This window comes from Meles meles, chromosome 10, assembly GCF_922984935.1.
Source record: "Meles meles chromosome 10, mMelMel3.1 paternal haplotype, whole genome shotgun sequence".
In the NCBI taxonomy this organism is placed as follows: domain Eukaryota; kingdom Metazoa; phylum Chordata; class Mammalia; order Carnivora; family Mustelidae; genus Meles; species Meles meles.
The window spans coordinates 45,049,241-45,073,106 of record NC_060075.1 but is presented as its reverse complement, the minus strand read 5'-3'; the positions used below and the strand labels follow the sequence as shown (position 1 = coordinate 45,073,106).

The 23,866-nt window shown below is 40.0% G+C and overlaps 1 protein-coding gene across 1 annotated transcript; it reads right to left on the bottom strand.

Moving 5' to 3' along the window:
* KBTBD2 (kelch repeat and BTB domain containing 2) lies at positions 1 to 21,596 on the bottom strand. The gene is made up of 5 exons (XM_046020741.1): positions 21,133 to 21,596; positions 10,365 to 10,566; positions 10,059 to 10,250; positions 6,679 to 6,844; positions 1 to 3,590 (listed from the first exon to the last, which is right to left on the bottom strand). Exons 3-5 carry the CDS (start codon positions 10,226 to 10,228, stop codon positions 2,055 to 2,057), a joined length of 1,872 nt encoding a protein of 623 aa, XP_045876697.1. The 5' UTR covers positions 10,229 to 10,250; positions 10,365 to 10,566; positions 21,133 to 21,596; the 3' UTR covers positions 1 to 2,054.
* Positions 21,597 to 23,866: the final 2,270 nt, after the last annotated feature.

Genomic DNA, 23,866 nt, shown 5'->3' with positions numbered 1-23,866 from the left:
AAGAAAAGAAACATGGATCATTTTATAGCAGAGAGTGCCAGTAAGAACACTCAGTAGAACCATTGGCATAATCAACAGATCAAGGTGAAAGGCACTAAAGATGTGTGAGAAGGGACTCTATTCTGCACAGGGTAAGAGGTGGAATATCAGGAAAGCATTCATATAGACTATATAGATCTTAAATATAGAAAGACAGCTACAAGCAGAATAGGGACAAAAAGACTACTGTGAGTAGACCAGTAGCACAGGCAAAGGCAGCAGAGTATAGGAAAAGCCTGATTAGGAGTTAAAGTTTATGGAAAAATAATGTAAGATAAGGCTGTGAAAGTAATTTAAACTCAAATTACAGAGAGCCTTAAATGTGCTCATGAATTGCAGACTTTATTCAGTAGGCAGTGAGAGGCAGTTTGTGAACATGACTGAGATGTGCTGTAGGAAGACTGTAGGAAGACTGGCCATCCAGAAGGAAATCCTTATCGCAATCCTTATTTAAGGCCTCACTCAACTGCTCTCGATGGGACTGCACAAAAGAATCATCTTGAGTAAGTGCTTTGAAAGATACCTAATGGGTCCACCCACCAGAAATTGTGGTCCCTTTCAGCTCAGGGGAGGCTCAGGCATTTAAAAGTACTCCAAAGGATCCTAATCCAGGACCAGGGTTGAAAGGCATGGTCTCTTCTGTGTAGTTTATATTGATACAGTAAGGCTCAAATCAGACAGTAATAAAGGAAAGCAGGATAGATGGATGGATATGTTAAATTCTTGGGGGGGGGGGGGGAGAACCCTACCTGTAACAAGCTAAACTGACCCAGCAAAATTAAAACTAAAAGCACACCATTCCCATCACAAAAGAAAAACAGATATCGAATATATACAATTTATTTAATAAATTAATGTCATTCAAAATACAGTGCCAGAACATGATGCAGTTGAACATGCTAGTAAGGTTTGTCATGAAGCACCTGTGCTCATGTTAGATTGGCGGCGCCCCGCTACTGCTAGTGGTTCCTGGGATTAATGCCAGAGCAGCACTAGTTACCTGCTCATCTGCACGGCTAGTGCAGAGAATTCCTGAACAGTTCACCTTTCTACTTCCACCCCCCCACACACGCACACAACAGGTCAAAAAAAAAAAAACCACACACACACCCTGACAGCTAGTGGGTAACTATACAGTCACTCTACAGTAATGCTTGTTATTAAATTAGGATGTAATGACCTGGTTAACCCACTCTAAATCTTTAAGATGGAGAAATACAACAGCAGCAGGTAGTTATATGCATGAGCCAATGTTAATGTAATACAGAAAGTGGAGCCATTTACTGATTAAAGCTCCACACAGACCCGCACAACGAGGGACTAGCAATTCTTATTGCAAGCCCAGCAACTTAAGTCCACACCTGGTAAATGACCAGCTGACTGGAAGACCTGTATTCTAGATAGACAATATAAGTTAGTGAAGAGAGAATACATGCACCTAATAGTATAGTTAGACTGATCCTGCAGTCATAGCTTTCCCTGTGCAATACCATAAAATGGAAGATCTTCCTCAACTATAGTATAGGGTTTTGACATTTCTGTACCAACATGGACACTAGTGTCAAGTGCAGCTGAATTAATTACACTGAAAAAAAAAGTATTCTAGGACTTTGGAACAGAAGCACGGGAATGAAATACGTATACTAAAATAACCTCAGCACAATTTGTGATATACCACACTAGGAACAGGAAACTACTTTAATAAGTGAACTTTTTGAACTGTACATAACACAGGGCTAACAATGTTATTAGATAATCCAGATTCTTATGCTCTCATGATACACGTAGAAGTTTCTCAATTATTGGATAATCTATTTCATATTATGGAAGCATATCTTTCTGTAAGACTCACGGATATATATTATACTGATGCAAATATTAAGTAGGGCATAAAAATAAAATTTATCAAAGATAGACTTTTATGTACTCATATTTAGTCCTTTCATAGCCTCTCCTGTTTAGCAAAGGAAATGACAAAGCACAGACATCAGGCGTGCACTCCCTCAACTCGCCGGCTATACAGGTGGTAGTGCAACCATTTCTCCATCCAGTTCAAACTCCTCAGTCCCATCTGGTGAAAAAAGGTAAGTTGGTGGTTTCCATGGAGATTCTTCAAGGCAGGATGGATACAGTTTCCCCACAGTGCACCGAAAATCTCTCCCTAAGTCCCACAGTACACGTTCAGATATATGCTGCCGCAGAGACCACCGGTCAAGTTCCAGATCATACTGGTAGGTGACATACTTAGCTCTCTCGTTTAAGTGGGTTTCTCGCATAAACACACACAGAGAATTTGAGATCACAACAGCTCTAACACAGGGGTCTGAGTACCTCTTAGCAGGGATGTTGGCTGCCATTTTCCACTCATTTTTGTTCACATCGTATATCTCCACAGTTACTGAAGACCCATCTACAGTGCCAGAGGGGAGCCTTATGCCAGAATTGGTAGCAATGTGCAACCCTCCAATATAGAAAATTTTATCACCAAAAGCCGCAGCCGAAGCAAAAGACCTGCTCGTCTGTCTCATGGCCATTTCTACCCATGAATCAGACCTGGGAAAGTAACAGTACATGAGGTTCAGTGTCATCACATAAATGCAGTCGTGAACCACAACTGCCGCACTCCACTGCCACGCACAAGGCAGAGGGCTTACCATTGTCCACTCATCCTTCTCAGTATCGTATCTTTCCACAGTCCTCCGATTGAGTTCTCCACCTACACTGTCTCCTCCAATTGCATAGATATAGCCTTCACAGCAAACCAGAGATGGCTTTATACGGACAAAAAGCATCGGGGTCTTTGGAAACCAGGTATTTTGCTGTGCATCAAACCAATAAAAGCAATTCACAGTTCTGAAGGCAGTCTGAAGTTTGCTTGTTTTACTGTGATTTGTTTTTGTGTTTTTCAGAGGAACTTGACCACCTGCTATATAGATGTCATTATCAGGAGTTACAACAGTCCCAACCTTATGCAAATCGGCTGGTGGGCTACACAGCTTGTAAACTTTTTCTGCTTGGGGGCTGTAACAGACAGAAGAGTAAAGACTACAAGGATTTTCTGAAGATGCTTCAATGAAAATCATCATCTCCTCTTTAGTCATTCCAAGTCTTGGTTTGAAAAACTTGGGCATAGACTTATACAGACCTTGAACCACTACAGACTTGTCATTAGGCGGCAGGCCTTGAAACCAAGCTCTCTGTGTTACTTCGGAAAGTGCATCAATTCTGATTTGGCTAAGAACTGAAGACAAATACTGGGATCGTGATTCTGTGTTGTACTCTAGCCACAGCATAGCAGCTTCGCGAACCGTCTCCTCCTTTTCAACATTTAAATTGTCACTACTGAGGATGTCTATCAGTAGGTCATGTGACAGCTGCATGAAAGCTTCCTGGTGATACACAGCAGTGAACTTGTGCTCTACCATTCTTTTAGCACTTTGTTTTAATTCTTCACAACTGAACAGATCAGCAAAACTCAACAATCGCACGCAATTCTCTGCATTTATTTTTTTAATTAAGTATTCTCGACAACGTTGTAGTACATCTTCTACCTAAAATGGGGGGGGTGATAAAGACAAATTTTACTTTTATATAAAATGCAAGTTTTTTTTAAAATCCAAGTATTATTAATCAAATTCCTATACTATAGTTTCTATTTTTAGATATGTATGCTTGGGCAAAGAGATAATGCCTTCCAGTAATAATAAAATTAGAAGAATCTGCATAGTTTTTCATTTCTACTACTGGTCCAGTGGCCTACTTAAGTGTCCTATTTAGGAGCTAATAGTGTAACATTAAAAATAGGCTCTTAACAATAAATGGTATTAAAGGAAAAGTATGGAAATGTATACATTAAGTTCTGTACTTTTCTAGGCTTTAAAAATATGTAATTAAAAAAAAACAAATGGAAACAATATAAATCACAGTACATAAATTTATAATGATAAATGATAATCATTCATTATAAATGATTGCTGTTGAGTAGAATCTGGTTTCCTCAACATGAACAAGATAGTACCACAGAACAAGAAAACCAGGCACAATGACTAAGTACTTATTTGCCTTTCTTATCTAGAAAGATTATGTCACCGAAGGAATAAATATATTAATATGCAGTTATAAATTATATTTAAATAACCCACCTTAGCCATTGTGTTTCCTAGATTTGTTTTTTTTCCCCTTAAGAAGGAAAAGTAGATCTCAGCTGAATCAGCAGTGCTACCTACTCTACTTAATATACCACAGCAAACTAACTAGAAATAGTTTACAGTGAGAAGTCAGGGTGCTTAGACTGGATGGTCAGTACTTAGGCAGTATTAGGCAGGTTTACTCCTCTAAGCCTCAGTTTTCTCCTGTATACAATGGGGAGATCCTTACTAATGATTATAATAAGGATTAGATGATATCTATATACCTATAGATAAAGCACAACCTCTAACCTAGATAAAACATTAGAATAGTAGCAGGCATATAAAAGCATTATCATTCTCTGTGGTTAATATGGAAAGTCATGTTGGTAGTCACAAAGAGTTACTGTGTTACAAAGAGTCCTGTGTTATATTTGGTAACTATGTGCATACAGAGTTCATTAACATGGTCGGAAAAAAGTTGTAAGGAACAGTGTCACTATTTACAGTAATAAAGTACCCTGGAACCCAAATTTCCTAAAATTCCTCAATTTTTTTTTTTTTTAAGATTTTATTTATTTATTTGACAGACAGAGATCACAAGGAGGCAGAGAGGCAGACAAAGAGAGAGAGGAGGAAGCAGGCTGTCCGCAGAGCAGAGAGTCCGATGCGGGGCTCGATCCCAGGACACTGGGATCATGACCCGAGCCGAAGGCAGAGGCTTTAACCCACTGAGCCACCAATTCTAAAAAATACTTGATTTGAGCTTCTGGTTCTAAAAAAGGTTACTGAAAACTTAAACTATGGAAAGACCGTGCAGACTGTACGCATTTGCTCCTTTCAGGTTTGGAATTAGGTTATGAATGCCTTTAATTCTAAATCACCAGGAAGCTATTATGGACCTCAATTTCCCCAGAGTTGGAAGTACAGCAGGACACTGTATAAAACATGGCCTGAGTTCTGGTTCCCAGAATTCCATTCAGTGTCATTCATACTCAATGCAGCACACATTATGAAGTACCTAGTACGTATCATGACCTGCTCTCCCCAAATACCTTTAGGGTCAAGGGTCTCCCCTCAGAGAAACTGTTCCTGAAGTACAAACTGTTCTTTCAAAACCAGAGAAAGGAATGAGGAATGTATTTTTTTAATATTCCTTTTAAGTGTTTTTTTAAATGTTGAGAGGAAAATAGAGTAAAATAGTTTATCTGTAAATGGATCAATGATCACTTTTTTAAATAGTTCTCCTTAATAGCTCAAATATAGTCACATGGCTATTATAAATACTTAAAGTCTGATAATTTCCATAAGAATCTTCAGATTTGGGGCACCTGAGTGGCTCAGTGGGTTAAGCCTCTGCCTTCGGCTCAGGTCATGATCCCAGGGTTCTGGGATCGAGCCCTGCATCGGGCTCTCTGCTCAGCAGGGAGCCTGCTTCCTCCTCTCTCTCTCTCTCTCTCTCTCTCTCTCTCTCTCTGCCTGCTTCTCTGCCTACTTGTGGTCTCTGTCAAATAAATAAATAAAATCTTAAAAAAAAAAAAAAAGATTCTCTTAAAAAAAAAAAATCACAAGTAGGCAGAGAGGCAGGCAGAGAGAGGGAGGGAAGCAGACTCCCTGCTGAGCAGAGAGCATGATGTGCCCCTGAAGCGCTTAAATTTAATAAGTACTTTTTAATAAGTACTTTTAAAAATTATTTTTACTGGGGCGCCTGGGTGGCTCAGTGGGTTAGGCCTCTGCCTTTGGCTCGGGTCATGATCTCGGGGTCCTGGGATGGAACCCCACATCGGGCTCTCTGCTCAGCGGGGAGCCTGCTCCCCCCTCTCTCTGACTGCCTCTCTGCCTGCTTGTGACCTCTGTCAAATAAATGGATGGAATCTTTAAAAAAAAAAAAAAAAATTATTTTTACTTGAGGTGCACCTGGGTGGCTCAGTGGGTTAAATAAAGCCTCTGCCTTCCGCTCAGGTCATGATCCCAGGGTCCTGGGATTGAACCCCGCATCAGGCTCTCTGCTCAGCAGGAAACCTGCTTCCCTTCCTTTCTCTCTGCCTGCCTCTCTGCGTACTTGTGATCTCTGTCTGTCAAATAAATAAATAAAATTCTAAAAAAAAATTTTTTTTTTTTTTTACTTGAAATCCACATTCTCAGGTGTATCAGAATGTGAAACCAGTATGACATTTTCACCCATCTTTTAATTAAGTTCCCATCATAAAACTAAAGAAGTTTACTGGCTGATCAAATCCTATTGTTTTTCCCTTATACATTATTTTAAAATTTATTTAAGGAATCTTTTTACACCAATATGAGGCCCAAACCCAGGACCCTGACCTCAAGAGTTGCCTGTGTTTCCAACTGAGCCAGCCAGGCGTCCTCCCTTGTACATTTTAAAAAGAGAAAACCCTACCTTCTAAAATCTGAAGTAAGAAAGTTTTATTGATTAACACAACACTTATGAAACAATGTCTCTTGAATAGATAAACCACAGTTTATGTATATAACAGGAAGACCTGCTTACCTGCAGGAAGCAAGCGGTTTCATAAAGCTGTTCTACAGTGCTGTCATTTATTGCCAAGTTACCCGTGTATGCATAAGCGATTATTATCTGTAAGGTGGCTGCATCCACATTCCTCAGGTGCACATGTGTCTGTTTGCTTTCACTGAGTCCACTCATGAACATGGCCCTACCGGAGAGAGAGAGAAAACAAAGCTTAAGGGTTTAGGGTAAAACATACATAGACATAAAAAGGAAACGAGACAACACAGATGTTTATTTAGAGCATTTGCTGAAGAACATGTTCTAGGGAAAGCTTTGAGGGAGACAGCGAAAAAAGCACAATTCAGTGCCAAAGATGTATCAGACTATTCTGTTATGCCATTCTGAGTGAAAACATCAAAATTCATTTACTCTCTATATTCATACAATGGAATCCCATTCAGCAATAAAAAGGAACTAGGTATTGATGCGTACTACAACATAGATGAACCTCTAACACATGCTCAAAGAAAGAAGCCAGATGCAAAAGACCACATCTTGTAGGATTCCATTTATATGAAATAGCCCCGCCAAAAACAAATATAGAGACAGAAGAGAGATCAGAAGCTACCCAGGACTGTGGGTAAGAATGGTGACTGACTGTAAAAGGGCACAAAGGTGAGTGAAATGTTTCAAATTAGATGGTAGAGATGGTTCTGCTTGTCTGTAAATATACTAAAATTCATTTAAAATGGGTGGGTTTTGTGATATGTAAATTATAACTCAATAAAGCTGTTAAAAATGTCATTCGCTCAAATGATTCCCTAAAAATATACATGGTAGGTTCCCTAAAAGTATTATATACAGGAAACCACACCAAAAAGGCAACTGGTGGTGTAGAGAAAAAGTGGAACACCCACTACAGTTGAGAGATGAAAAGAACAATGCGAAGAATAGTACTGCATGCATACCTGAGAAAAATCTGTATGTGATCAAAAGTGGGTATCACAATAGCCCTAGCTTAGGCTCCTCAACGACAAGATGAGAAAAGCCATCAACATGGATACACTAGTGAATCACGGCAGAACATGACCATTTTTTCCAGGGACATAAGAGCTCATGCAAGAGACTGGAAAGCAAGCTGGGCAGTTGAGTGGCAGTCAGGTCACAGGGCTTTTAAAGAGAGACGGAGATGTCTGAGCTTTTCCTTACAGTGGAGAAGGGTTTCATGCCTGGATTTATCAGCACGATAAAATGTATTCTAAGGACGACTACTCTACTGACCTCAAGGGCCAAAGGCTGGAGACAGGAAAACAGACTGAGTCTACTGCAATAATCTACAACAGGAATAAGAAGAACCCACCCCAAGGTGGCAGAAATTACAAAAGCTATCACAATGAATCAAGATCCAGTGATTTTCTGAACAGAGGAAATGAATAGAGTAGAGAGGGAAATAAAGCTATGTGTTTATTTTCCAATTAAGTGCCTGAAAAAATACTTCTAGTCATTGAGAGAAAAATTTTAAGGACAAGGAATTGCAAGGTCAAGTTAATCCTGGGAAAAGGGGGAGTTAAATTTTGGATACCTTTAAGGTAAGGAAATAATGCAACAATCAGTTAAGTATTTAATATTGCTGAAACTCTGGAGAAGGTCAAGCATTAATGCAACAGGCTATGAATTATTTATTTACAAAGTGACATGTGTTAAAGGTGAGTAATTTATCTGAGGGCGACTAAAACACTCAAAAATGCACTCAGAATCCCAATGACTAACCTGAGGTAAAGTTCAATGAGGATAAAAAAAGAGAAAGAATGGGAAAAGGTTGTCCTTAGTCCTCATTCTGAGCTACACCAGTGACTACCTAACTGCTTTTGTGGCGTGTGTTGCCCTTGACTCCAGTTTTCTGATACCCCACCTCTCTTGTCCTAAGCAGCATGGTACTGGACTGTTGCTTACTACTTCTCTGATGAATCTTTCTTAATTTTGGCTCAGATCATGGTCCTGGGATTGAGCCCTGCCTGGGGTTCTGCACTCAGCAGGGAGTCTGTTGGAGATTCTCTCTGCTCCCCCCACCCCGCCCCAGTGCTTGTTCTCACTCTCTCAAAATCTTTAAAAGGGGAGAGCTAATAAGCTTAGGTACTGACTCAAATCTATAACCTCCAATTTCTAATACCATCTAACTAAGCCAACAGATCTAAAGAAGAAACTATCACAATCATTTAGGAAGCTCTTAAACATAAAAAATTCTGAAATTTTAACCCATACCCACTAAATCAGAATTTCTAGGTCTGAAATCCAAGAATCTCTGTAGAAGCACTTGAGGAGTCTGATGATCAACCAAGTTTTAGAACCACTGTTTGCAAATATGCTAAGCTTTCTAAGAAAATCAGTGTCTGAAATTGCATGAAAACTCCACAGTTTAACCTGAAACAACTGCAGACACAGCAAAGGTAATTAGCATTTGGGCCTCAGCTTCTGCAATCATGAGATATGTTACATTAAGAAATGCAACGTTTCTACACCTTCATGTATGTTAACCTTAAAAAATCAAGTCCTGTCTACAGTTGTCACTAAAGAACAGCAGAAATTAACTTTCACTGATGATCTCCACTTTATGGCCACTAATATCTGTGAAAAGATTATACTGGTTCACATTTAACTCATCTTTATTCACCCTGTCCCTTTCAGATATTAAAAAAAATTCAACCTAAGGACAGACCACAAATAATTTCTATGCCTTTGCTTCTATTCCTCGCATAAAACACATAATAAAGAGAAACCTACCTAAAAAAGATTAAAAGTTTCAGAAGATCATAAAAATGTAAAGTTACGCTTTACTTACTTATTTGCTATTACAAAGAATCAGCTTCTAAATTCTAAGGCACAGAGAACAATGTTATTAATTACTAAATATTTAAATCTGGCAAGGAGTCTGGTAAGGCCAATATCATAAATGATAACAATAACCAAGAATGAGAAAAACATTTTTCCTAAGGAAATAAAGTCCTTAACATATCTGAATAGCAACAATGATCCTCTAAAAGTTATTCTCAAGCCTACTTATATCTATCAACAAAGACTACTCTTTTCTAAATGTAGTATTTTAAAATCTCAATGGTAAATAAAAATTATTCAATTTTTCTCTTTCAATCTTTTTGCCTCCCCATAATTAAAACTTCACCTGAGTTAATTTCAACAAATTTCTTATATTTAAACCTTTGTAAAAACTTCTTTCACCTGTCCTTTCTATGCAAGGAAGTGATCTGGCAAGCACTACACCATTGGGATAGAAAAGTTAAGCAAAACATTAAGACATCTTTTTTTTTTAACTTAAACATTTAAAAGAATTCCTACTAAAACATTAAAATAAGCTGGCATTCTGCATTTTGAAATTAAAAACCAAGTAAGATTAAAGTACTTACCTAAAATAAGAGCTACATGTTGCAAGAACCATCTTATGACAAGGGAATTCAGTGCCCTCAACAATTAACACTATGTCAGTAAACAACTGCTGTTCATAAAACAGTTTTAACTGTTCCAACAAGGACACAGCATATTCAGTATTGATCTGCCTCTCGTCTTGAGTGGACATGACTGTATTCCATTAATATCTCCTGGAACAGATTGGAAAAGTCAGTCACTGATGGAAGGTCAAGTGAATGCTTCAGAAATAAAAAAAGGAGAAACTCTGCTTGCTGTTATCTGCAGCATTCAGAATCAAGACTGACACATTCGCTAATGAGTATCTTGTTATATGCTTAGAATCACTCCTAGGTCATCCTGTGTTAATTAGGTTCTTCAGTTCCTCAACACAGTCTGCAGCCGTCTTGCTCAAATTTGCAATTGTTGTGCAGCTCATGAGTTAAAGAGAGTAACACACGAGGTAGATTTTGCAGTGACATCCTATGTTCTGCGAATCCTCTGGAGTAACTAAAAAAAAAAAAAAAAAAAAAAAAAAAAAAAAAAAAAAAAAAAAAAGGTCAGAGTATCCAGGCCAGTACATTTTTAGGATACAGTGCTTAAAAGGCAGATTTATATATAAATTGTATTTATTTGAAGTTCAACTACAGACACTACCATAAAAATGAACCATGAGAAAAGGGCCATTTTAAAGTTTATTAGATTTAAAATAAAAAAGATGGAAGAAAATAACGTTTACAGTTTTAAATGAACTTTTTGTCTTTTCTTCAAAATATAAACATTCTAGAATAATAAGCACATATTTTTAGTTATTTTAAAATAAAAAATTTAAATTAGCAGCAAAGCCAAATCTCATAGTTGTTTAGTGGCAATACAGGACCATAATTTATGAGGAAACACACACACACACGCACACAAAAAACAACCCTTTCTCTTGCATGGAGAACCTTATTTTCAGGATATAGTCTAAATGTGCTTACAAAGGTTTTATACTTAATTTAAATTACTTAAACTATATGGTAAATAGATTCCATTAGTTTATTTCCAAAGTATACACTATGTTTTTTATATGTGTATTTCAGTCCAGTAAGGGAAGTATATGCAATGTATCTTTGCACAGTGGTTCCATCCTAGAAATCTTTTTTTTTTTCTTTTTAAAGATTTTATTTATTTATTTGACAGAGATCACAAGCAGGCAGAGAGGCAGGCAGAGAGAGAGAGAGGAGGAAGCAGGCTCCCCGCTGAGCACAGAGCCCGATGCGGGGCTCGATTCCAGGACCCCGGGATAATGACCTGAGCCGAAGGCAGAGGTTTTAACCCACTGAGCCACCCAGGCGCCCCCATCCTAGAAATTTTTGAGTATACAATTTTACTGGGGAAAAAAACTTTTTAAAACATGATAAAGAGACATGTGTTACTACATGGAAGACTCCATATTATACAAATATGAACGCTCTCCAAAATGTGTAACTTTAAGACAAATCCAATCTAAATCCTATCTGCAGAAGATTCATCTAAAAGAATGCACAGAAGTTGCCAAGATATTTGAGGGGAAGGGAGGACAAGTTTTTCCTCGTGATTCTTATCAAATATTAAAATATATTACAAAATATATATATATTACAAATCTACAATAAGCCCAAGTAAATGTAAGAAATTAGACAGACTAGGGGCACCTGAGTGGCTCAGTGGATTAAAGCCTCTGCCTTCGGCTCAGGTCATGATACCAGGGTCCTGGGATCGAGCCCCGCATCGGGCTCTCTGCTCTGCGGGGAGCCTGCTTCCTCCTCTCTCTCTGCCTGCCTCTCTGCCTACTTGTAATCTGTCTGTCAAATAAGTAAATAAAATCTTAAAAAAAAAAAAAAGAAAGAAATTAGAGAGACTAAACACTAGCATTTTAAAATGAAAGATTGCCTTATTTCAACAAATAATGTTGGAACAACTCACTAACCACCTGAGAGGAAAAAATGTTATATTGCAAAGCATTCATTAAAAGAAATTCCAGCTGAAATAAAATTTAAATTATTTGGAAATCAGTAATTACAACATATGGCAAAGGAGTTACAAATCAGGAAAAGAGGTAAAACCCATACAGAATTAATAAATAGCTAAAAATTGTCACTTCTTCTCTAATTAGATAACTCTTAGTTCCCATAATCAAAAAATCAAGTACTACTCACAGGAAACCTATAAATAATACCGTGAAATAATACCGTGATTGAAACCACTAACACTTTTTCTCACAAAGTATCTCCCATATGTCAAAGAGAAGATCACATTGTACTTCCTGCCAAACTATACTATTACACGAATTGCTAACTTGATATACACTGTCAAACTTCCAGCCAACTTAACTCTAAACGTAACTAAAACAGGTGCAAAGGCAGAGTGAGACTTTGGGTCACTTAAGGTAATGACTTTGCTCTTCCAGATCTCACAGTTACGCTATAAATCTCATCTACTACTACAACCTCTAAGGCTAATAATACCTAAAATCACTGGCTATTTTTACTTATCAATGATGCAAGATCCAGTGTTAGTAACAGTGTGGGACAACGAGTATTCTTACACAGGAGCATAAGCCAATTCATACCTACATGCCCTTATTCAAAATCCTTAGAGCTAGATATGTTCTGGAATTTAGAATTTTTCAGGTTTTACAGAGGTAATATGGTATATATATCATGTATTACAGGACTCTCTCAAGAAGTCTGGTGCAGCACTCCATAACTGAACATATTACGATCTTTTCTGTGAGAAATACGAACAGTGTGAAGACAATACTAGAAATAGCCTCATGTTACTTCAGATTGAGTTTTGTTAGTTTTCTCTTCAAACTTGATTTTAAGAGCTTTCTGAATTTCAGAACTACAAGTGAACGACTACAGAATGCAGAATATCTGGCAATGTAAATATTCAATATCTCAATCTATCGATTCTACCTCTAGAAATTTATCTTACAGAAATGCATGCATTGATAAATTGGGAAGTCCTAACCCTAGCTTCAAGACCCAAAATTGTCCTCATCCATATTTACCCCAGGTGAGAGGAACTGGTAGCCAGGGCCCCGATGGATTTGGATCACACTGCTAGACCCCAGATTTCCTTGCAGATTAGCTGAGCAGCCTCTCCCTCTGGTTATTTCTTTAACTTCATACTATGACCTGATTTTTTGTAGGGACTTGATTTCTTGCTGTAACTCTTTTAGCCTTATTTGTTATGTCTGGGTTTTACTAGATCTGAGTTTTTTTAATCATACTCATGAAACCATACTGAAACAAGTAAAGTCTGCTTTTATAAAATTACACAGTTAGCCAACTTTATGTAATCCTCATTATGACTGCTTTATGCACCCTTATTTCCCAGGCCTTACTTTGTAATCTAAGGTTCACTTTCTTCCTGATAAGGTAATTTTTATTTACAATATCTTAATACTAAAATAGGCAGAGGGGCGCCTGAGTGGCTTAGTCATTAAGCAGCTGCCTTCCACTCAGGTCATGATCCCAGGGTCCTGGGATAGAGCCACTCGGGCTCTCTGCTGAGCGGGAAGCCTGCTTCTCCCTCTTCAGTCCCCCTGCTTGTGTTCCCTCTCGTGGTCTCTCTGTCAAATAAATAAAATCTTTAAAATAAAATAAAGGAGGCAGAAAAGGTAAGTAATTTAGATATCAAGTAATTAAGTTTAATAATTTAAACATCTGTATATAGTACAATTCAAAATAAAGCTGTCACTTATGAGACTACAGACTTCAAAATATCTTAACTAAAAACGTGAAAAGGTGCAAAGTTTAAAATGATCAATTAACAACCCTCAAATGCCCATAACATAACCATTTACTATAACAAGATTCCTCCTCTCCCAAAAACAAAACCTGAAATCAATATCCTAAAGATATTTTATAATCTGTACTGTACTACCAGTGATTTGACATATTTTATGAATTTTCCCTTTTTAATAAATTTATTATGTCACATACCATTCTGTTATACCTAAAATTAGCTTCAAAATAAGTCACACATCCTGTTATCTGCAGAAGTTAGCACCCACAGACCGATTCCCAGGAATCAAGAAATTATTTAATTTTCTATCATGAATTAATGGTTGCTTAAGTTGAACTCAACAAATGTTTGCTGAGTATTCATTAAGTGCTGGTCATTGTTCTGTTAAGTACTCAGACTGAGAGTTGCCAGCCACTAGAGCCCCAAAACACCATAAGCATTTATTCTTACCACAGACTATAGCCCAAACCATGATTATCATTTAAAGTTTTAAAACTAGTTATTCTAAACAAAAGCTAAAAAGGCGGCAGCAAATAGGTGAAACAAGTCACGTATAAGTGTTTTTTGTTTTGTTTTTTTTTTAATTGATTTATTTGACAGAGAGAGATCACAAGTAAGGAGAGAGGCAGGCAGAGAGAGAGGAAAGGAAGCAGGCTCCCTGCTGAGCAGAGAACCCCATGGGGGGCTCCATCCCAGGGCCCTGAGATCATGACCTGAGCCAAAGGCAGAGGCTTTATTAACCCACTGAGCCACCCAGGTGCCCCCAAAAAGTTTTTTTTAAGAAAGTAAGGAATTTTAAGAACTAAAAAGTGCAAAATATAGAGGAAAAGAAAAAACGAAGCAACGTTTTTCTTAAAATCTATCGGTCCTGGGACACCTGGGTGGCTCAGTCAGTTAAGCGTCTGCCTTTGGCTCAGGTCATGATCCCAGGGTCCTGGGATGGAGTCCTGCATCAGGCTCCCTGTTCAGCCGGGAGTCTGCTTCTCCCTCTGCCTGCTGCCCCCCCTGCTTGTGCTCTTTCTCTGACAAATAAACAAAATCTTAAAAAATAAACAAACCTAGCTGTCTTGAAATTTCATTTCCATACTTCTGATAACACAAGAACAAAAAATTTTATTCTATCGTAAGAAAAATTGCAATGTACTAATGAGCAAAGGAGGTAGCTAGCACTTGGCTCCACTACGAACAGTGGTTCACACTACAAAAAGCAGAAAAACTTACTGAAGACCTTTTTCAAGCCTTCTAAATTTACATACACAATGATTATCTAATTTAGAAAAAATAAACTTTAAAGGGTATACTACTTTCTCCTCTTATCACAAAGACAAAATATTCTAGAGAATATGCAAGCTGTAAAGTCTCTGTCCCAAATGCTTAACTCTGTTGGTATAGCCCCAAAGCGGCAAAAGACAGTATGTAAACAAACGGGCATAGTGTGTTTCAGTAAAACTTATTTCCAAAAACAGGCTACAGACCACATGTACCAATCTCTGCTTCAGACTGCCTCTTGATCAAATATTAAGAGTCTGTGATTAAAATGCATAATTCAAGTTGTTTTTCCTAGAAGAATATTTTCCCTTTAGATCACAAAAACAGGGGAAAAGCACAAGCCTTAAATGCTTAAAAGTTGAATTAAATGTTAATTCTTAATGTAACCTGTATATATTCCACTTTCACCTAAAATATTTTAAGAACTGTTACCTAATCACACAACTAACTGCTTTCTCCACCTACTGCAGGTTCAGTGGATTTCTGAAACACTTTCTCTTTTGGGTACTGTGAGTACCCTTTACTGAGGTTAAAAACATAAAGGACATTCCTCTCCAAGATAATCTGTTGAAAAAAATAAAGAAAAAACAATGAGAAAAAATATTAGAGAGTCAGAAACACAACCCATTTTCTATTTCATCAACTACAATAATAACTGCATACATCTGAGAACCACAAGATGTGTAAAGAGACAATTTTTGTGTCAAGAGATATGCTTTAAAATCCTGTATTTTAAAGCTGGTCATTAGAGAATCAGAACATATTCCACAATGAAAAATGCCAACCAGAGGAAGAATTAAATGGGAGTTGTACAAACATAATATAATGAAATTCAGAATCTAATAAAGTGCAATGAACTTTGATATAAAAATTATGGGTATTATAACTTCTTTTTCTAAGTTATAGGCTCAATTCAATGGTTTTTACTGACCTGGTTGATGGCAGAGAATAACAGTACTAAATAAAGTCAGAATGCCACACACAGGACGAGATCCCTTCTTCTATTCTCTACCCACTGACTTCCTGCAAAACAGTAGAGGACAAAGTCCACCTCATTTTTAAATCTAAGGGCTACCTATAGAAGTAGGAAATTTTATAAACTATGACTGAAAGAAAAACGAAAAAGAAAAAATTGGGGTTCTAATAAGTTTTTTTCTCTATTGAGTGAATTCTACCACACAAAACAGCTTCGAAACAAACACAGCTATTAGGTGATTAGGATTCAATCAGTCAACAATCCAGATTAACATACACAATTCTTTTTTTTTTTTTTTTAAGATTATTTATTTATTTATTTATTTATTTGATAGAGAGAGAGAGAGATCACAGGTAGGCAGAGAGGCAGGCAGAGAGAGAGAGAGAGAGGGAAGCAGGCTCCCTGCCGAGCAGAGAGCCTGATGCGGGACTCGATCCCAGGACCCTGAGATCATGACCTGAGCCGAAGGCAGCGGCTTAACCCACTGAGCCACCCAGGCGCCCCAACATACACAATTCTATTTAAAAATCTGAAACACCTCTTACAGGAACTTATTCAAACAGGTTTTCCTCAAATAATGTGACTGTAAAATAACAGTATTACAAAAAAGATGCTTAAGTCCACAGGTTTCAAAAGCCAAAATATGCCCAAAACTCTATCCATAAGGAAAACCTACACAAAGTAAATACTGCTAATCACAATTAAAGAATAGTAACAATAAGCTATATATTTTATAGATTCTGAACATTGTTATTAAAGGAGTAGAAACCAAGATTAACTGGAGAAAGGCATGAAAAGGTTAAAATTTTAAAAAATAACTCCAAACACAAAGATTTCAGATGTTGATGGCAGTGGATTTTATTGGGGGTGCGGGGTGTCTAATTTCACTTTGATACCTAGTTTTTCATCCCATAGGTGTGTCATTTGTAGTACCCTTCCACTGAGCAGCCACAGAAACACAAATAGAAGGAAAGCAAGCTTTTCCATTGTTAACCAGGCAAAGCCTGGAAGATCAAGGAAAGAATAAAGTATTAAATAACTGCTGAATGTAAAAATGAGATTAATTTGCAATTAACTGAGCTGTGTATGTTAAATGAAATAAAAAGATGAGAAGGAGGTTGCCAAGAAGGACTGCAAAGAAATTCTACAAAGGATGAAGTAACAACAGAGAGGAAGGGCAGCGGACTGTAGGTCATCATCTGGACAAAATTCTACAAAGGATGAAATAACAACAGAGAGGAAGGGCAGCGGACTGTAGGTCATCATCTGGACAAAGTGCTTCCCTACTGCACATTATTAACTTAGATGGTGCTGCATCTTTCAACGCCACAATCGCCAACACAGAAGATAGAAAACTTTTCTTGGAAAGGATCCAAGGCATTCTGAATGTCAAGTTATCGCCAAAAAATTAAGAGCATGAGCTGTGGAGTTGTGAAAGCCCAATTCTTCAACTTACTAGTTGTGTAACCTTTTGTAAATTAGTTACTTTCTGTGCCACAGTATGCTAATCAGTGAAATGGAAGATAAAAATGGAACTCTTCTCAATGAGTTGATAAGTGAATTTCATAAAGATCTTAGGACCAGTGCCTGACACATTACACTACTACATAAACATCTACAGTTGTACTTATTAATGCACTCACTGGCTAAACTTTTTGTGGCACTTTCCCAACTCCTGAATCTCCACACCTGTACCAGGTCCAGGCATCCCAGTTACAAGGTCTCAGCACTCAAACACAGTTCTCTTTTTACCCTGGGTGAAAGGGATCTTAGACATTCAAAGATTTAGGGAGTATTCTGATGGTACAAATCATGAATCTGCCTCAACAAAGGCTAATCTTGAAAGGGCTGATGCCAGTGCAAAAAAAAAACAAAAAACAACAACAACCAAAAAAAAACTAAAGGAGAACCAGAAAGCACCAGTGACAAAATAAAACATTGTTCGTATTAATGAAGTGATAGGTTTCTCCATAGGGAGGACAAAATATTGGTGCCAGCAAGTTTGCTTTCAAATTATCAAAACCACCCTCACAGTTGAGAATACCTGGAAAAGTACTCTATCTTTAGAATGACTGTCAACCACTACACAGAATTTTTTGGAGCTGTGACAAACATCTATTAAAAAACAAACACCTTGCCTTTTGAAGAATTTATCAAGCTGGGTAAATGTCAGTATAGCTTCCCCTACTCTAACCAAGTATCAGACCTCAGGTCTATTCCTATGTTCTTCATTTCCAACCACTATGAAAACTCTATAGGGCCCCATCAAGTAAATTCAGATCAGAAGTATAAGCTTCGTACTACATTACGATTAGTAAGTTATTTCACTTCAAAAATATTAAAAAAGACCATAAAGGAGATGCCACCTGTGACAGAATAATCCTATGATTATAGTATGTCCTTTTATTTGGATATTGCTTTTTATTCTTTCATCAGCCCTGCAATGACTTAAGAAAGTTAGAGAAATGTAGACTAAAGCAAAACTGACCTTAACATTCTCACTGGGATTTCATTTTCCACCAAGTCAATTATTTTTTTCAGTCACAACAGCAGAAGAAAGTATTTCCCAGATACTCAAACATACTGGTATAGTCATTAAGGGTACAGTCAGTTAACAATGATTATGACTACTAAAGTTTCTCAGTTTCTTCCAAAAAAAAAAGTAAACTGAGGAATATTTAGAATCCTTTGCCTACCATGGAAGCTACTACATGTCACCATTTGTAGGAGGTATGGAAGTGGAGCAAAGACAGCCAAGAATTTTGAAAGCTTCTCTCATTAAATTACATTTTCTCCAAATCCACAACAATCCCTTCTTCTCACACTGAGGAAATCTAGGTACTGCAAATTCCTGGCAAGGGAACCAGGTGTAATCTTCAAATATTTAAAAAATTACTTGTAATTAACCTGTCATTTCATTTTTTTAAAAGATTTTATTTATTTGAGAGAATGAGAGACAGAGCATGGGGAGGGAGGATCAGATAGAGAAGGAGACTCCCCACTGGGCAGGGAGCCCCACGCAGAACTGGATTCCAGGACTCCAGGATCATGACCTGAGTGAAGGCAGTCGCTTAACCAAATGAGCCGCCCAGGTGACCTCAACCTGTCATTTCTAATACTCAAATACTACCTGTTCTATCCAAACTCCACAAAACTGAAAATGATAAGACTGAGATATAATGAAGTTCAACATTTTCATTCACGTGTTTTATGACTGTAGGACAAATCCTTTTTCCCCAATCTTAGGAAGCTAGGCAATAAGAAAAACAACTCGTCTAAATAAATGTGTAAAATCTTTTGGTTTTCCAGATTACATTCAAACTTCTAGGAATTCACTGTTCAATGTTTGATTCTTATGGAATAGCTCATTATTTCCATTAACTAGGAGAAAGAAAATCTACAGAATTGTGTGGGCTTAGGAACTATTACACAGCTATTCCCACCCTCCTCCTTATAGGCCCCATGAATAAAGTTAACAGACTTTATACTTCCTATGACAGCAAACAAAAAGGGGAGAAGAGTTATAACACTTTGAACTCTTCCTACAAAACTCCGTGTAGAGAAAATAGCACTACGTGGAAAAGTGAGGATAAGGGATGCTCAACAGAAATGTCATAGTACTATATAGTCTACCCACAGACGAGGATTTCCGTACCCAAACTAAAGGGGTTTCAATTAGCACTTAGACCAACGAAAGGTGAAAGTGAAGAAGTAAGCTTAACATTAGTTAGCTGCCAGATGAAAAGAACAGCAAAATGTCACATTATCAAGACTAGAAAACAAAAGACTGGTTTGACTTCTCAATTTACTTTAGGTCAGGGGGGAAAAAAAATCCTTCTGAAAAAAAAAGTTACCAAAGGATAACTAAACTAAGTCACAATCACAAGAGATTTGAAGTCCATTATTACCCAAATTCAGGCAAAAACTCACAATTCAGAGGGAAGGAGAAAAAAAAATTCCACCCTATTAGCTGCCTCAATAGAAGAAAATATAATTTTGGTCAGACCACATTGCTGATACGGTTTTGTTTCTGAATGCCTGAATGCTCAGTGAGCCAGACCTACAGATTCATGTATAAACAACACGTGACCAGCCTTGTACCCTACATTTTTATAAGGCTGAGCGATATAGAAGATAAACACTACATACAAACATGCTCTTTTAAAGTTCATTTTACATTTTGGGTTTTCCATTTTCACGTGAAGGGACCAGAGGTAATGGACAATCCTAAGGGTCTGTAGCCCATGAAGTGTGTATTCATTCCTCTCCCTTGGAGGTCGCTGTAAAACAAGACCTACGATAGCTAAACTGCGGGGGGGGGGGGGGGGGGTCGGGGGGCCGAGGAAGGGGAAGACGTTAACTCAGAATAACTGCTTCAAGTCAAACCAAGGCATATTCTTATACTTCATGGTTTGTCAATTCATGGGGAGAGGGAGGTGGTCGAGTTCAAATAAGTTAACGATTTCACAGTCTGAAGTAAACACGTACACAATTTTGTTTCAAAAGGCAGCTTCTGCTTTTTAAAAATCCTTAGATCCTAATGGGCTCCCTGTTAATCTACACATCTCTTGCTTACTTCAGATGCACCGGTAAAGAAAAAAATATATAAGGAAGGGCTTGCCCTTCCCCGGCCCACCATCTCGCAAACCCGTCGCGAGGCGTTAAGGGAAACGGCTTTATTTTGGCAAGGGCGGGCGCCAACCGGGGCCAGGGCCCGGGCCCCGCCCGGGGGCCCGGGGCCGGAAACGCCCCCGCGAGCGGCGCACCCCGGCGCCCCAGCCCCACAAACCTGCCCGGCGCCGGGCTGCGGAGGGGCCGCCGCAGGGTGCGGAGGGCGGCGCCGGCTGCCCGCGCCCCTCCCCCGCCCGCGGCGGAAACGTCTCGGGTTTGAAAGATGCCGCCGCCGCCCCCTGGCCACCCCCACCCGCCCACGGAGCCACAAAGGGCCGAGCCCCCTCCCACCGCTGCCCTCCTTCCCCAATTCCTCCACAGGTCTTCGCGGGCTCTCCCCGCCCGCCCCTCCCTCTCGCCCGGCGCTGGCGACGCCTGCTCACCAGTGTCCCCAGGTCCGGAAGATTGGGATCCGGTGCGGCCGGCGACCCCGAAAACACTGGGTCCCTCGGGCGCGGCGGCGGGGGCGTGGCTCTCCCGCCCAGGCCAGGGCCGGGGTCTCGCCTCCGCCTCCCGCGAGGAAGCCTGGCGCCGCCGCCTCGTCTTCCTTCCGGCTTCCCCTCGCGCCCTCCCTCGGTCGGCCCGTCCTGCGCGGAAAGCAGCGTCCTCTGCGGGCGCCGCCGCACGCTCCTCAGGGCCCGACCACCGCCAGACTCCTCCCCCGGGAGCCGCCGGGCCGCGAGACGCCCGGCTCGCCGCTCCTGCCCCGCCCCTGCGGCGCGCGCTCGCCCCCTTCGCGGGCCCCTTCCGCGGCCCGGGAACGCGCGGCAGCGGACAGTGAGCCAGCCTCCGCCAGGTTTCAATTCCCGCCGCTCGCGCCCGCCCAGCGGCACATGCGGCAGTTTTGCAGTTTCCCGGGTTCTTGAGGATCCCCCTCCCCGTTCTCCCGCCCTTACCCTAGCTTCCCCCGCCCTTTTCCTTTGCTGGATCCCACCGGAAAGCCAAAACAATTGGGTCCGCGCAAGCGCGAAAAAGGAAGCGGAAAAGGGAGGAAGGGAGGGGGCGGTGAGAGGTGACGCGGAGGCGCTTTTGGAGGGGTTTCCCGGAGGTCAGCCGATAGCCCGCTGAGGGCGCGTGCGCGTCGTGGTGGTCGCCGCGACACCGGGGGCCTTGGGACGCCGGAGGTTTTAGGCTTGACCGGCAAAGGGAGAGGCCCGAGAAATTTGGTCCTAGGAAACCCAGACACCAAAGCACGAAATTTTATGCCATAGGCTGTTTTCCCCCCCTTGAAATACAGAAATGTTTAGGTTGGGTCAGAAATAGGGAAAGAGGAAGACTAGACAACGTCAGACCACGGGAAGAAGGGAGACGTTGGGAGGCTGCCCGAATGGGCTTTGTCTCCTCAGTCCCTGCTCTCCAAAATGCGCCTTCCACTTTCAGAGCAGGGTTGGCTTTCCCGATCTCATCTAGAAAGGCTTCTGTCCAGGTCTTTCAAGACCAAGGAAAACCTCACAGCAGCACCTAAAAGGGCCCGCAGTTCAGTGGAGGAAACCGTTGTCAGGGTGAGGAGGGGAGCAGCTGTATATGAATCCCTCGGATAGGTTTGTGCTGCAATGCGGTGGCTACCTGCTCCCCCCACCTCACCCCACCCCACCCCTGCAAGTTCCAAAGGAGCGCCTTCAGCTTCACAAGCTTAAGCCTTTGTAGCAGCAGATGGCTGTGGCCCACGCTGGTTTGGTTAACTTGGTACAGCTTGCTAGCAAGCAGAAAGTTGTAGATTTGCTCTCTCATTTGATAGAAGTTATTCATGGATGCAAAATTGTCAGGAATGCCCACACAGACCTCACCTACCTTTGTAATTTACACTCTCCCAATCTGGAATATGTACATGACTAATTATAAACTAAAAGCCTTTAGTTACCAAAGAGCCTCTTCCTGTAGGCTAGGTTAGATCAACTGAATGTACGCCAAGATGTGTGTATTTGGGAATACTGGTAAAGGATTTTACGGTAGAATTTAGAAAATAGGTTCATTCAACAAATCTTTATTGAGTGCCAGGTATGGTATCATTCTGCTTAGCCTGGTTAAATGCTTAAGTGGTTTGATAGTAAACAGCAGAGAAGATATATAAAAGATTCAGTCATTTAACACATTTGAGCACCTACTCTGTGCCAAATTGGACCCTGGAGCTGCAAAGTCTGAACAAGAAGGCACAAATGATACCTTTGGTAAGAGTTTGTGTTGTGGCTCCTGCATGGTGCAGTGGGTTAACTGACCAACTGTTGGTTGGGCTTAGGTCATGATCTCAGGGTCATGAGATGTAGCCCACATTGGGCTCCATGCTGTCCCTGGAGTTGGCTTGAGATTCTCTCTCCCTCTCCCTTTATCCCTCCTGCTTGTGCTCTCTCTGGCATAAATAAATTAAATATTTTAAAAATAAGTAAATAAATAGGGGCACCTGGGTGGCTCAGTCGTTAAGTGTCTGCCTTCAGCTCAGGTCATGATCCCAGGTGGGTTTGAGCCCTTCATCAGGTTGCCTCTTCAGCAGGGAGCCTACTTCTCCCTCTGTCACTCCCCCTGCTTGTATTCCCTCTCTCGCTCTTTCTCTATCAAATAAATGAATAAATAAATGTTGGAAAATAAAATAAAATCTTTTTTAAAAAGAAGATAAGAATGTGCTATGGTGAGTGCTGTGAAGTGTATAAGCCTGACGATTCACAGACCTGTACCCCTGGGGCTAATAATACTTTTTTTTTTTTTTAAGATTTTATTTCTTTTATTTGACAGACAGAGATCACAAGTAGGAAGAGAGAGAAGAAGGGAAGCAGGCTCCCTGCTAAGCAGAGAGCCCAATATGGGGCTCGATCCCAGGTCCCTGGGATCATGACCTGAGCGGAAGACAGAGGCTTTAACCCATTGAGCCACCCAGGCACCCCCAATACATTATATGTTAATTTTTAAGTAAATAAATAAATAATAAAAAAGAAAAGAGTTTGTGTTTCATCCTGTAGACAAAAGAGCCATTTATAATTTTTAAGCAGAATATCTTGATAAAATTTCAGAAAAATAATTCTGAAGCATGATGGGTAATCAGACTGGAAGTAGGGAAACTAGTTAGGAAGCTGTTAATAGCCCAGATAGAAGATGGAGAGAGAGTCCAAACTCAGTGGCAATGAG

Coding starts and splice junctions, on each gene's coding strand:
- KBTBD2 (XM_046020741.1), bottom strand. CDS start 10,228: ATGTCCACTCAAGACGAGAGGCAGATCAATACTGAATATGCTGTGTCC. Junction 6,845..10,058: donor ACATGTAGCTCTTATTTTAG/GTAAGTACTTTA, acceptor TCTCTCCGGTAG/GGCCATGTTCATGAGTGGAC. Junction 3,591..6,678: donor AAACCGCTTGCTTCCTGCAG/GTAAGCAGGTCT, acceptor CCCCCATTTTAG/GTAGAAGATGTACTACAACG.